The 13,466-nt window shown below is 67.6% G+C and overlaps 1 protein-coding gene across 6 annotated transcripts; it reads left to right on the forward strand.

The window, feature by feature from the left end:
* The first annotated feature begins 713 nt into the window (after nt 1–713).
* Nucleotides 714–11,473, forward strand: POFUT2 (protein O-fucosyltransferase 2). 6 transcript variants are annotated; one of them, XM_036238123.1, is made up of 10 exons: nt 715–878; nt 1,955–2,205; nt 3,670–3,814; nt 4,342–4,452; nt 6,981–7,047; nt 7,945–8,070; nt 8,906–9,086; nt 9,224–9,347; nt 10,347–10,524; nt 10,609–10,708. In XM_036238123.1, the coding sequence occupies exons 1-9, from the start codon at nt 748–750 to the stop codon at nt 10,498–10,500; spliced, it is 1,290 nt and encodes a 429-aa protein (XP_036094016.1). In that variant the 5' UTR covers nt 715–747; the 3' UTR covers nt 10,501–10,524; nt 10,609–10,708. The 6 variants fall into 6 exon arrangements, with proteins under 6 accessions (XP_036094015.1, XP_015999022.2, XP_036094016.1 ...); XM_036238122.1 differs by lacking the exon at nt 9,224–9,347 and having other exon boundaries at nt 714–878; nt 10,609–11,473; XM_016143537.2 differs by having other exon boundaries at nt 10,347–10,639.
* Nucleotides 11,474–13,466: the final 1,993 nt, after the last annotated feature.

Consider the following 13,466-nt stretch of genomic DNA (forward strand, 5'->3'; position numbering starts at 1 on the left):
CTGCTGGGGGTCGCATGAGAGCCAGCGCTTTCTCCCCACTGCACACGCAGTCCATAAACCCTAACCATCGGCAGACTGCTGTGCAGAAGAGGAAGCTGTTTACAGGTATTCGCACAAAGATTTCTTTTCTTTTTTTCCTCTTAATGAAAGGGGCATCGAACCTCCCCAGGTCACTCCAGGTAAGCATCCGCAGAGGCGGGAGGGGAGGGCAGGGGAGGTGCCTCTCTCTCGGGCGACAAACCCGGCCGCTGACGCCCCGTGTGGTTCGCCCCTCTCTCCGAGACGTGCTCCCGTTATAAACAACGGTGGAGGGGCCTCAAAACACTCCGAGCCCCTGGAATGGGCAGGGGGTGGGTCACCGTGTGGGGCTCGGGGTCTGGAGCAAGGCCGGGCACCTGCCTGCAAGGCCCGAGCGGTACCCGGCCCCGCGAGCGGAGGCCGCAGAGCCGAGGCCCACACACCGTAGACTGGCGCCCAGGACGCCCGCGCCCACAGACGCCCGGCCCCGCCTTCCAGGCCCCGCCCCAGGCCAATGCCCCGCCCCTGCTCCGCCCCAGGCCCCGCCCCCAGGCCCCTGCCTCGGCGCGTTCGGCCCAGGAGACTGCCTGGCTCGGATGACGCAGGACGCATGCGCGGGGCGGGGCCGCGGCGTTGCCGTGGTTACAGGTGACGCGCTCCGCCGGCACTAGCGGATTGGCGCTTCCGGGGCAGAGCAAGGTCGCCGGAACTGCGTGGCCGCCCGGGGCCATGGCGGCGCTCGGCGTCGTCTGCCTGCTGCTCGGGGCCGCGTCCTGGCCGTCGGCCTCGGCCTTGGGCGAGGAGTTCTGGCCCGGCCAGTCGGCGGCCGACATCCTGTCGGGGGCTGCGTCCCGCAGACGGTACGCGCGCGTCCGTGCCTTCGGCGGGGCCCGGGGCGCGGGGCGGCGGACGCGGCCCCTGGACACCCGGGGCAGCCCAGCTGTGGGTCGGCGTGAGGGGCAGGCCCGGGGTTCGAGGGGCCCGGACTCAGAGGTCCGAGCGGGCTGGTTCTGATGAAGGCCCGGCCGTGTTACTTGCGCGGAATCCTGTCTCCACCCGGATGCTGGGTGTTCCCTGCTCAGAGCGGGGTCCGTGCGCGTCGTGCGGGCGCAGAACAGACCCTGTGCGGGCGGGGTGCCGAGATGGGAGGCCGGCCCCTCCCAGGCGAGCGGTCACCTTCATCGGCAGCAGCGGGGGCTGTGGGGGAAGGCAACGCCGGGAGGGGGACCCTCGGAGGGGAAGCCTGCTTTGGACAGGGCGGCGGTTCTCAGCGTGTGTCAGGGATCCCTGAGCTGTCATGCCGTTTTCCTGGTAATACCTGGATGGCACATGTCTTTTTCACTCTCTCCCAGGGGTTAACTGTGGTTTTTCCGGGGACCACCTGGCCTGTGATATCACACTGAATTCAGCAGCAGATGTGAGAATCTAGCTATCAGCAAACAGGAGATTCACAAAAATTACAAACGTTGCCATTCCTCTCATTAATCGTTTTTGTTTGAAATGTCCTTGTTTTTCATTTACAAGTATTAACGACAAGTAGTACGTTAATTTTTATGTTGAAGTGAAACAAATACTTTTTAAAGTACTTACCTTAACTCTTAGTACAGGAATCGTAGATAGATCTCACTCACATAAACAGCAGCCCTTTGGGGTCCTCAGTGATTGCCACAAGTGTAAAGTGGGCTTTAGACCAAAAAGTTCACCAACCGCTGGAGGACTGAGTCTCAGGTCCAGTCCCGAGACTGCTGGGCTCGGTGTGACTTACCGCTGGTGGTTAACCAGGTGCTGAAGTAGGCGCCTGCCAGTCCTCACTCGGTTTACAGGTAGCAGCTACCGAAAGCGCCCAGGGTGGGCGACCACCTGCAGATTGCGGGGTGTCCAGGTGTCTGTCCAGGGGCGTGGCGCTGACGCTCCCCTCTCGGCCCTGCCCCACCAGGTATCTTCTGTATGATGTCAACCCCCCCGAGGGCTTCAACCTCCGCAGGGACGTCTACATCCGCATGGCCTCCCTGCTGAAGACGCTGCTGAAGACGGAGGAGTGGGTGCTGGTGCTGCCCCCGTGGGGCCGCCTCTACCACTGGCAGAGCCCCGACATTCCCCAGGTCCGCATCCCCTGGGCCGACTTCTTTGATCTTCCAAGTCTCAACAGAAACATCCCGGTCATGGAGTACGAGCAGTTCATTGCAGGTGAGGTGCTGGCACGGCTGTCACCTGGGCCTTTGCCCCGCACATAGCCCTGTCTTCTGTTTGCCACGCTCCCAGTGACCTTGTCTGCCGGGGTGTCCTAGGAAGTGGCTGTCAGGTGTGTGAGCTGCGCCCCTCGCCTCCATCAGCTGTGGCAGCCAGGGGAGGCGGGAAGCTGCTGGCCCCGGGCCGGCAGTCCTAGAGAAAAGGTTCGTGTGGCGCTGACCTCGCCACGGTGCACCGCCCTGCTGGCGAGGACATGTAATCACATGCCATTTCCCTTCGTCTCGCTCCATCTCTCCTTTAAATTCTTTTGAGAGCGAAAAGTTGAAGATTTTCTTAGAGTGACGGTTTCTTGAGCTTATTAGTGTGTTTAGAAGACAAACTGAGGAAGTCAGTGAAACTTCTTTTCGCTTCTCCAAGGCCTGGGAGAGTGTCATGTCTAAGTGACAATACTCTGACGTCGTTGATGGGTCACGTCTCTAAGTGGCGGATGCCCTGTAACGTTGCTTGAGTCCTACTCTGTGGGCCGGGGCAGCTTAGAGTCATTGCTCCCCCAGGAGACGGTGGCTTGCACGCCTTCCTTTGTCAAGTTCAGTTCTTGCTGCGTTAGTCCCTGCCACTTGAAAGGTTTCTGTGTCCGAGGCAGCCCTGTGAACTTTGAAGGAGCCTCTCCTCGCCTCCCGTTCATGCCGAGGCGGTGAGCTCAGAGTGCACAGTGTTCCTGAGCTCTCCCTCCCCCGAACCGCCTGGTCCCACTGGAGCTTCCCTCGTGTCTCTCTCCGTCACTGGGCTTGTTCATCTCATCTTTGAACGAATGTCCTTTGACCACTGCAGCCATGGCCGCTGTGTTCTAGCTGTGGCTGGGGGCCATGGGGGAGGCCACAGGCCCCCACTCTCCTGGAGCGCCTATGGGGCGGGGGGCAGAGACGAGGAGGATCCATGGGCAGTTGCCATGTGCCGTGCCCTGGGGAGAGTGCGAGCTGAGGTGTTGGAGGGGCGGGACTGTGGCCCAGCAGTCCCCTGGGGAGGTGTCGTTTGGCCTCACAGGGGTCAGGAGCAAACCCTTAAGGGGTGGTGGAGGCGGCACAGTCCAGGCCCCTGGGAGGGAGCTCGCGGCGGGCCGGGAGAGGACGCAGAGCAGGTGGGGCCTGCGCGGCGTGGACGCGGGTGCCGTTGGAGAGAGGAGGGCCTAGGGCACCCGGTGCCGTGAGGGTCAGGGCGGCGAGGGGCCCCCAGGGGCAGCCTGGGCCTGGACAGCTCCCACTCCAGGCCGGCCCCCTCACCCCCTCCAGGGACCCTGCGCCCTGAGGTCATTTGTTCTGTCCCGTGTCCGTTTTCGTGATTCCTCCAGGCCTTTCTGAGAAGAGGCGGTAAACAGGGACACTCCCCATCCTCGTCGGTGGTGGCCTGGGAGACGCCGCGGTCTGCTCCGGTCACTATCTCACTGTCTGCCCCGGTCCGCAGAGTCCGGCGGGCCCTTCATCGACCAGGTGTACGTGCTGCAGAGCTACGCGGAGGGCTGGAGTCAGGGGACGTGGGAGGAGAAGGTGGATGCGCGGCCCTGCACCGACCCGCCGCCCTACACGCAGGACAAGCACGAGTACTACAGGTGCCCGCGGGCCGGGCCGGCCCCTCCCACCCCCGGCCCACCCCCGGCCCACCCCCCGTCCCGCCCAGGGCCGCTCTGAAGACGCCTGAGCGAGCCACGTCCGCGCTTTCCCAGCGAGGCCTCGGGAATGGCAGTCCCGTCACCCCGAGTCGCCTGTGGAGAGCTTGCGCCTCAGCTCTGCCAGCTCGGAGGACACAGCGGCTCTTTAGAGGACACTGTTTTGGGGACCGTCGTCCTCACGGCCCGGGCACTGAAGTGCCGTCTCGTTCCCGGCAGGGTCCTGCCGGACGCCCCGCTTCCCCGTCATTGTGCCGTCCCGCTCCTCAGAGGAGCTTCAGGGGTCTCGTCAGACCACACGTGATGCATGAATTCATGAATGCTTTAGAAATTCTCGCAAGAACGTGGCGACTTGTAATTGTGGCTAATGAGGAATGGCCGAGTGGACGGAGCGGAGGGCGCGTCCCGATTCTGCTTGTTGCCCGTGGAAAGCAAGCCGGACTGAGGAGCCTGTGGCTTTTCTTTTCCAGAGGATGGTTTTGGGGCTATGAAGAGACGCGGGGTTTAAACGTGTCCTGTCTGTCTGTTCAAGGATCGGCGTCCGTCGTTGCACCGGTGCTCCTGAGAAACACGTCCGCGCGGTAGGTGCCGGCGCGGCCTGCGGGGCGGCCGGGCCCCGCACGAGGGTGTGCGGGGGTGTGCGTGCGTGCGCATGCGTGCGTGTGTACACGTGCATTGTGCATGCATGTGCGGATGTGCATGCGTGCATATGCGCATGCACGTGTGTCTGCGTGTGCATGCTCCCGTGTGCATGCTGTGCAGTATGAGTGCATGCATGCATGTGTACGCATGTGTGTGTGTTGCACGTGTGTGCACACATGGATGTGTGGGTGTGCGTGTGTACACACACATATACACGTGTGCCTGTGGGTGTGCGTGCTCGCGTGTACACGTGCATCCCACACATGTATGAGTGCGCACATGCAGGCACATGTGTGTGTGTGTGTGCATAGGCACGTGTGCATGTGCATGCAGGTGTGCATGCGTTTGAGTGTGGTTGTGCATATATGTGGGTGCATGCGCACGTGTGCACACACTTCCATGCTGTCCTGCCAGCATCAGGACACCTGGCTGTGGCGCGTGTGACCTTGTCCCCTGTCCCACACCCACCGCGCAGTGAGATGGGCCGGGCCATTGGGATTGATGAGGGAGCTGCAGGTGTCCTTGGGGAAAGGCCGGGGAGGGCCCCGGGTTCGGGTCAGCGGCACGGTGCCCTGTACGCGGCCACCAGCGCAGCCTGCTGTCCTCACGGGGTGCTCCTTTGAGCCGCTATGTTTGAACCGCAGGGCGGGGGTCACGCTGCTGGTGGCTGGTGAAGTCGGATTCACACCCGGGTTGCTCCAGGGCCCTGACCGAGGTGATGGGGACGAGGCAGGGCCTGGCTGGGTGGGCGGCAGTGGAAAGCAGAGACAGGGACCGAGGAAGCTGGGTGGGAGGGGGCCGTTTTATTTCCTTCGTCCGTCGGGGCGGTGGCAGAGCGTACGTGTGGGCGTGGGGATGCGCGGCCGAGGCGGGCGAGGGCGAGGGCGGGTGGGACGCGCGGGGCCAGGTCGGCTTCCAGGCGGCGGGCCAGGTGGCGGGCCGGAGCCGGCCGCAAGGGCTCGGTGTGGAGGCGGCGCGTCCGAGTCTCCCCCGCTCGGCCCAGGCGTCCTGACCGTGCCGTGGTCCCCAGGGCTGCAGCGACTTCCGCAAACGCTGCTGCGGGCCTGGGCGGCTGCTCGGGCCCCTCCTGGGGCCGTGAGCCAGCCCTGCGGCCCGCTGCCCGCCGTCCCTGCTCCTCCCAGAGCGCAGCTGCCCTCCCTCGCCATTGGGGGCGCCAGTGGCCAGGGGGAAACTGACGAGTCAGCTGGCGAGTGAGGGAGGCGGTGGGGCTTGGCAGGTGGGTGCCACGTTCTTAGGAGCCTGGCTGCAGGGTGAGCTGCTGGGGGATGTGGGAGCCCTCTGCTGCGTGCGGAGTCTGAGCAGGCGCAGGCCCCCCCGCACAGCCCGCCACAGCCCGCGATGCGCCTCGCACCCCCCGAGCCCCGCGCAGCTTCCCTGCGCCCCGAGGCCTGTCGGTGCTCTGAGTCCACAGAGCCGTAGCGCTGCCCCCGGCGTGCCAGGCCAGGGCCCCTGCCCGTCCCTCTCAGCCCACTTCCCTGTTCAGGCCACTGTGGGGCGAGCTGGACCTTTGACCACAAAGTGCAAGTGGGTCTGTCGCGGGCCAGCAGCCCTCTGCTTGAGGAGCCAGATCGTCACCTGCGGGAAAGGAAGCACAGGGCTGGGGCCCCCTGTCGCGCTCCGCCACACGGGCCTCCCTGGCAGCATCCTCCCCACGCAGCGCTGGGTCTCGGTAGCACATCCGGCTGAAGCTCGGCCGTGTGGGCCACGTGGGCTCGCCGGCCAGTTTCTCCTGAGTCTGGCTTTATGGGTAGAATGGAGCCGAGCCCAGAGCAAGACTTGCACCTAGGAGGCCTCTGACGGCCGCAGGCAGATGGCGGCATCCCGAGACGCGGGCTGGGCAGTGCAGGGCCATCACCCTGCCACACAGCAGACTCGGCGCCGTGGGCGGGAGCCGCGCCCCTGACCAGACGGGTTGCTGAGCCGAGGGCTGCCCGTCGGGAGGCCCCAGTGAGAAACGGGAAGACGGAGCCGGGAGGGTTGGCGGGCGGAGTCCAGGGCAGGCCACATTTCACAGCAGGAGTAAAGACTGGACTCAGCCGTTGCGTGGCCTCCCTGAGGCCTGGCAGGCTGTCTGGCACTGAACCGTCTTCGCGTTCCTGGTGGGAGCGCCTTTGTCGGGCGTGAACCCCTGGGTGCTGCGGGTTCTCCTTGCTCCCCTTTTCGCTGCGAGTCACCAGTCTGCCTGGTGACACCCAGATTGGGCTGGATGGGGGGACTCCACGGGTGCTGGGCTTACTCAGGAATTAAAGACTGTCTCGGAATCGCAGTGTGCGGGGCCAGATAGCCGCTCCTGAGTGACCGGCCCCCATGCTCCCTGGCGGCCCAGCCAGGGCAGCGCCCTCTGTCCATCCCGGTGGCCCGGGCCCAGGCCCCTCCCTGACGCTGCTCTCTGGAGCCCGTGCATGTGATCCTCGCACAGCCAAACCCTCTCTCCTGTGTGAACCAGGTCCGTGATGCTGGACAGAGCCGAGAACCTGCTGCACGACCACTACGGGGGGAAGGCGTACTGGGACGTGAGTGCCGCCGGGGCCCCGTGCCCGCCTGGCCGGCTCGGCGCTGAGGCTCTGGGCAGCACGGGGTGTGGGCGCCCCGCCGTCGGTGCGGGCCTCCTGCTGTGGCTCGGCGGCCGTCCTCGCGGTCCCCTGGTTCGCTGTGGAGCGGCAGCTTTGTTGTCGGGGCGCCTCACCGCTGAGAAGGAAGGCGGTGTGGCGGTGTGCTCCGCACACGGCACTTTGTGCCTGGGACCTGAGCACCTGCTTCACGGTGCAGGGCGGGCCCCTGGTGCCGCCTAACCACAGAGTGACGGGCTTGTCCTTGTCCCGGGGCGCCTGCGCCCTACTGCCCTGCGAAATGGGCATCACGTCCCCCTGCAGCCACTGACCTGCCCTGTTCGGGTCGTGGGACTCGTGCGGGCGGGCCGGGCCAGGCAGGGGTCCCCGGTGGGGGCCGTGCTCCCCGGATGCGTGACTGGACTGCCTCCAGGGCGGGTCGTTTCAGAAGCACAAAGTGCCGTTGTCATAGAGGTGGACAGTGCAGCTCTGTGCCTCGTCAGTGTCGTGGGCCCCCCACTGCCCTTTGAGGACGGGGACCCCGCCAGCCACTCTCCCTCAACTGGACTTGGCCCAGGCCCAGGGGACCGCGAGGAGGGGCTGGGGTCGTGGGTGTTGGCTGTGTGCTGACCGTCCTCGTGAGGCTGAGGCTCATTGCCGTGCTGACGGTGGATGGCCTGTCACCCTGCTAGGTGGCCCCAGTGACGGCATTGGCCTGGGCCCGGCTCAGCCCTCCCTTGTGGGGGCGGCAACTCCTCCCCGGGGCTCTGTCAGGTTCTCGAGGGCGGGGCCGGGGTGGGGCGGGGGCGGGGCAGCCCACCGGGCCGCAGGAGGGAGCTCAGTGGGTGTTCTCTGCTCCAGACTCGGCGGAGCATGGTGTTTGCCAGGCACCTGCGGGCCGTGGGCGACCGCTTCAGAAGCCGGTACCTCAACTCCACTGACGAGGCCGACAGGACCCCCTTCCAGGAGGACTGGACCAAGATGCAGGTGGCTGCGGGCATGGCAGCTGTCTCGGGGTGCACAAGTAGCCGCTCCCTTTACAGAGGGCCGGGCAGCGTTGGCATGATCGTCCCCTTGGGCGTCACCTCCCTCGTAATCCGCATCGCCCTGACGACGGCAGGCGCCCCTCCCGGGGCAGCGTGGGTGGGGGGAGGCTGTTGGGTGCAGACTCGGGGGCACTGCAGACCGAGCTGGGGCCTGGCGGGCGGGGGGGGGGGGGGGGAGTTGGGGAGATTGGGGGGTGGGGGAGAGGAGGGGGGGCGACGCGGGGGCGGGAGCGAGGAGGCCAGACGCTCCCGGCCCACCCCAGCCCTGGTCCCCCCTCGTCTGGCATCGCCCTTCTCAAAAGTTTTTCCTGGAAGCTTGGGGTTTTTGCAGTTTAATTTCCACAGACGTGACCTGCTGCTTCCTCCGGCTGGCCCGGGCCCTGAGCGGGCTCGGCGCCGCCCAGGCTCGGCGCTCAGTGCGGTGTCCGGCAGCGCGCTGCCCCGCAGAGAGCGGCCCGTGGCACCTGCTCGCTCTTTTGTGAGGCGCTGGGGCCGTTTGCGGTGGCGGCGTTGTCAAGCCGCAGCGGCCGCACTTGGACGTGCTCGCGGGGTGGGGGGGGAAACAGCGCTGACAAGGGGGTCTGGCTCCCCGCCCTGTGCCCCCGTGCCCCCCACCCCCTGCCGCACTCAGGTTGGAGGGTGTGCTGGGCCCTCCACGGCCTTTGAAAGACCCGTGGCCTCTGCGAGTCCCTCGGAGGGGCTCACGTGCGTCCCCTCCGCGTCCCCGGCCCCACACCAGGACGCCCGTGTCAGCCCGTCTGCTCCTCCTCCGCCAGGTCAAGCTGGGCTCCTCGCTGGGCGGCCCGTACCTGGGGGTGCACCTGAGGAGGAAGGACTTCATCTGGGGGCACAGGGAGGACGTCCCCAGCCTGGAGGGAGCCGTGCGGAAGGTCCGCCGCCTCCTGGAGCAGCTCGGGCTGCGCACGGTGTTCGTGGCCACCGACGCCGCGCCAGCAGGTAGGCCGCTCGGCCGCCGCCGGCGGGAACAGGGCGCCGCGCCCTGGGGGTGGCCCCGCCCCTTTGCGGGGGACGCGCGCCGCCTGCCCGGAGGCCCGTCCAGCGCCTGCGCCTGGGTCAGCGCCCCTCCTTTGCAGAGGTCGAGCTGCTGCGGAGGCTGCTGCCCGAGATGGTGCGGTTCGCGCCCACGCGGGGGGAGCTGGAGCGGTACAAGGACGGCGGCGTGGCCATCATCGACCAGTGGGTCTGCGCCCACGCCAGGTGCCCGGTCCCCGAGGGCGCCCACGGGTCTCTGCCCCTCAGTCCACCCCGCAGTCCCGGCCTTGTGACCCGGGCTGACGGCAGTCCTTCGCTCCAGGCTTCACCCCAAGGCCCCATTTTTCTACCGGGCTGAGGGGGCAGCCGGGGGCACGGCCCCCCTTCCCAGCCCTGCTCCCCTGGCCTGGGGAGCGCACAGGGCGTCCTGCAGGTGTGAAAGCAGAAGCCCACCACTTGGTCGTCATCGTGGGACTGTCCCCCGGGGTGGGCCTGCGTGAGGGGAGGTGGGGCCTGGGTCTCCCTGTGTCCCTATCCCCCGCTTAGGGCTTATCTGCCATAAGCCCTGGGGGGGGTCGTCAGAACACCCTGAGGGGCAGGGGAAGCGAGAGGGGACCGGCTTGTCTTCCCGTTCTCAGAAGGCTCGGGCCGGCTGGACAGGCGCCCGCGTCTGGTTCTAATGGGTCGACCTGGGCGCTGCCCTTGTGCCGTGACCGAGTGCTGGGCGCTGCGGGGCCGGCCCAGGGGGCGAGGTCGAGGGACGCAGCCTGTGCTGCTCTCCTGGGCGCTCACGGGAGAGCCGGGCAGCAGCTCGGTCTCCGGGGCCCTGAGTCCGTGTGCTCTCGGGCTTCGCAGCTTGGCTGCCCACCCCACGCGGACCCAGGCCTGGCGGGCGTCTGGGGGGCGGACTTCCGGGCACTGGTTCCGCCCCTGCTGTCCTTGGTTGGCAGCTGCAGGCGATTTCCTCCCGCCCCCGGGCCTGTGGCTCTGGCCTGCCCTGCGGCCAGCATCCAGCAGGCATCTCAGGTCCGGCCCAGGCCGGCACCGTCTGTCCCTTGTGTCCTGGAGACCCTCGGCCTCGGGCTCTCAACGTCGAATCCGTTCTGCCAGCCAAGGCCACTCGGCCCTAGTGACTGTCACCGGGCGCCCAGGGCCCACGCCGGGCGGGCGGCGGGCGGCGGGCGGCTCGTCCCGCGGGCAGGTGACCGTGGTGCTGCTCGGCAGGTTCTTCATCGGCACGTCGGTCTCCACGTTTTCCTTTCGGATCCACGAGGAGAGGGAGATTCTGGGTTTGGACCCCCGGACGACGTACAACCGCTTCTGTGGGGACCAGGAGGAGCAGTGTGAGCAGCCCACCCACTGGAAGGTCGCGTACTGAGCCGCACCTGCCGCCGCGCCGCGGGCTCGCGGGCCTCCCTCTGATGAGCGCGTCGCCGCGGGGCCCCTCCTGCCCCTGCCGCTGGCTGCGCAGACCCTCGCGCCTCGAGCTCTCAGGCCAGAGGGAGCCACACACGCAGGCGCAGCCCACGGACACACGAGCCCCACCGCGTCTGGCGCCAAACCCGGCATCTCCCGCCGCCCGTGAGGGGCCCGGCCGGGGCCGCCCGCGCCTGCACCAGGTCTCAGGCCACGTCTCAGCCCTCAGGGGCCCGTGCGGCTGTGGAGGCCACAGCCTGAGCCCCTGGGCGCGGTCCGGAGGGCGGCGACGCCCCTGGGCTCGGTGCAGTGGGGTCTGTCGGTCGTTGTGGCCCCGTGGTGACTGCGCCCGCGTGTGGCCCGTGTGAGTCGGACGGAGGCCGGACGCCCGGCGGGGCCGGGTCTGAGGCCCTGGGGCCCGTGCAGCCGCCTTCTGCCTTCTCCCGGGTCCGAGGGCCAGGAAGCTCCACGGCGGGTCTTGAGTGATCTGTCCTGTCATCGTGGGAGAAGCTCTCGTGGCCGTGGGCGGCTGGCAGGCGGTCCCCACCGGTGTCTGGTGGCTGCCTCTGCGTCGGTCCACAGCAAGCTGGGGGGGGCCTGGGGGCTGCCGTCCCGGCCACAGCCACCGCCGTCTCCCGGGCGTCCCCAGGCACGTTGGGCTGCCGTGGCACGCGGTCACAGGGCGCCACCCTGTCTCTGACCAGGAACCCAGACCTCAGGGACGCCCTGGTGGCCACGGGCACGGGGTCCTTCTGCCGAGCCTGGCAGTCGGGCCCAAAGCCTCGGGCTCTGCCTCCTCCCCAGCTTTGAAGTTAACCCTGAGCACACGCTGGGGCCCTGTGGTGTCACAGCTGGTAGTAGTGACGTGGGATATTTATTCTGTCCCCATTTGTACATTCAAATATTAGTAAAGTAAGTTTTCTAGAAAGCCGGAATCCCAGAAACGGCGTCTTTACTCACGTCGTGTCTTCCTGGCCAGGCGTGGCAGAGCTGGGGACCGGCCATCACCACCTCCTTAGGGAGGACAGCTTTGGCGTGTTGTGCTGGTGGCCGTGAGCGCGGTGCCGAGGCACATCCAGGAGGGCCCCACCCGAGGGGGCAGCGTTGTCCTGGGCTGTGTCCTGGGAAGGGGGGCCGCAGGGACACTTGCCTTACAGTGGGGGGCACCATGGGAAATCGGAGCTGGCGCCCAGGGCTGGGACTCCTGGGACCAGGGCGTGGCCGCGCTCCGAGGGCGCACAGCATGCCGCGTAGAAGCCCCCCTGCCGTGCAGGCCAGGGTCACAGGCCAGCCCGCCCGGAGGTGGTGGGACTCGCCGCCGTGACCACACAGCCCGCTGGGCTCCCCGGGGCCCTCGGCCTGGAGCAGAGCTGTGGTTCTAGGCAGGAGCCTCGGCCGGGGGAGGGTGCCAGAGCCCGTTGGCCCCTCTGCCGCCGGCTGCCTCTGTGAACATCAGCCCTTTCTCCAGACAAGGGAGACTCGTCGGCTCCCATTCCCACACGGCTTTCTGGTTTTCGTTTGTTGCGGCCGCGTTTGGACGGGGGCCGGGCAGAAAGGCGTGGTGCAGACGGGCTCTGCCCACAGCCCACTGCACCCGCCTGTGAGGCCCGGCACCGGGAGGCCGGGGAGGACCCGCGGGGCGATGGGAGCGGAGGGCCCCTGAAGAGGCTGCTTTCGGGCCGGGGTCCCTTCCAGTGTCACCCCCCATCCCTGCCTAGGGAACCAGAAGTTTCCGAGACACAGAGCCGCAGAGCAGCCGTGCTGGAAGGGTGTGGACGTGGGGCCCACTTGGTGACCCTGGGCATGGTCTCCTCTCGTCTACATGGGGGGTCTGCCTGCGCCCGGAGCTCCATCCCCCCCAAGGCCCCCACCCCAGCAAATGCGGTGCCCCGGGCCCTGTGGGCCAGGCACCCTGACCCCTGGAGGCCTCTGAGCCAGCAGACCCTGACCTCGTGCCCCCGCCCTGTGGCTGGTGCCCTGCTGCCCTGCCGCAGTGGACCTGGCGTCTTTCAGGAGACCCAGGGGGGCACTCCTGTTACCATGCACCCGCCCCCCCCCCCGCCCCGTATGGCAGGACGGGCTGGTCCCCAGAGGGGGCAGCAGCAGTGCGGGCCTCGGAGCACGTCTGCACACAGTCACCTCGTCTCCGGGAAACCAGCTCGGAGGGGAAACGAATGGCAGGGCTAAGGCCACTGCCCGGCGGGGAGCCGCGTGGGGGCCTCGGCACAGCGTGCAGCCACCGGCGTCAGGGGCTGAGCCTCCAGCCCCCAGGCGTGAGGACCACTGAGCCTGGGAGCCAAGCCGCGGCCCGGGGCCCGACCACAGGCTCCAGGCCGACAGATGTTAGCTTGGCCTCTGTCTGGGGCGACTTGTTCACTCCGTGCCCACACTGCTGGCCAAGCACAGCGACAAAACGGGAGCAGACAGGTGTCGGGCGCTGCTGGGGTGCGGACCCGGGGGGCACGCGGCAGCTGGCTCCCGCCTCCTCTCCGGCACGGGCGGGGGGCGCAGGGGGCTGCGGCTGTGATCGGGGCTGCCGTGTGCCAACCGGCCTGGTGGGGACCCGCATCCTGAGCCAGGTGACCATCCTGTCCCTCCCCAAACACAAGCGAAGGCTCAAGTCCAGTCGGGGTGGCATCCGGCCTCGTGACATGAGCACAGGGCCTTCCCTGCTGAAGCCCGAGCATTCTCGTGGCCCCCCACAGTAGGAGCTGCGGGCCCCCAGGACCCCAGGAGACCCTGCCGCCTCACGGGCAGCCCGGCACCATCTGGCTGTTAATGCTGCCCCCCGTCCCCAGGCCCCTGTCCCCATCCCCTGTCCCTGGTCTCCTGTCCCTGGTCCCCTGTCCCCTGTCTCCAGTCCCCTGTCCTCGGTCCCCTGTCCTTGGTCCCCTGTCCCTGGTCCTCAACTGGGCAGGGGGGACCACA

This window comes from Rousettus aegyptiacus, unplaced genomic scaffold (assembly GCF_014176215.1).
Source record: "Rousettus aegyptiacus isolate mRouAeg1 unplaced genomic scaffold, mRouAeg1.p scaffold_m13_p_20, whole genome shotgun sequence".
Taxonomy (NCBI): Eukaryota; Metazoa; Chordata; class Mammalia; order Chiroptera; family Pteropodidae; genus Rousettus; species Rousettus aegyptiacus.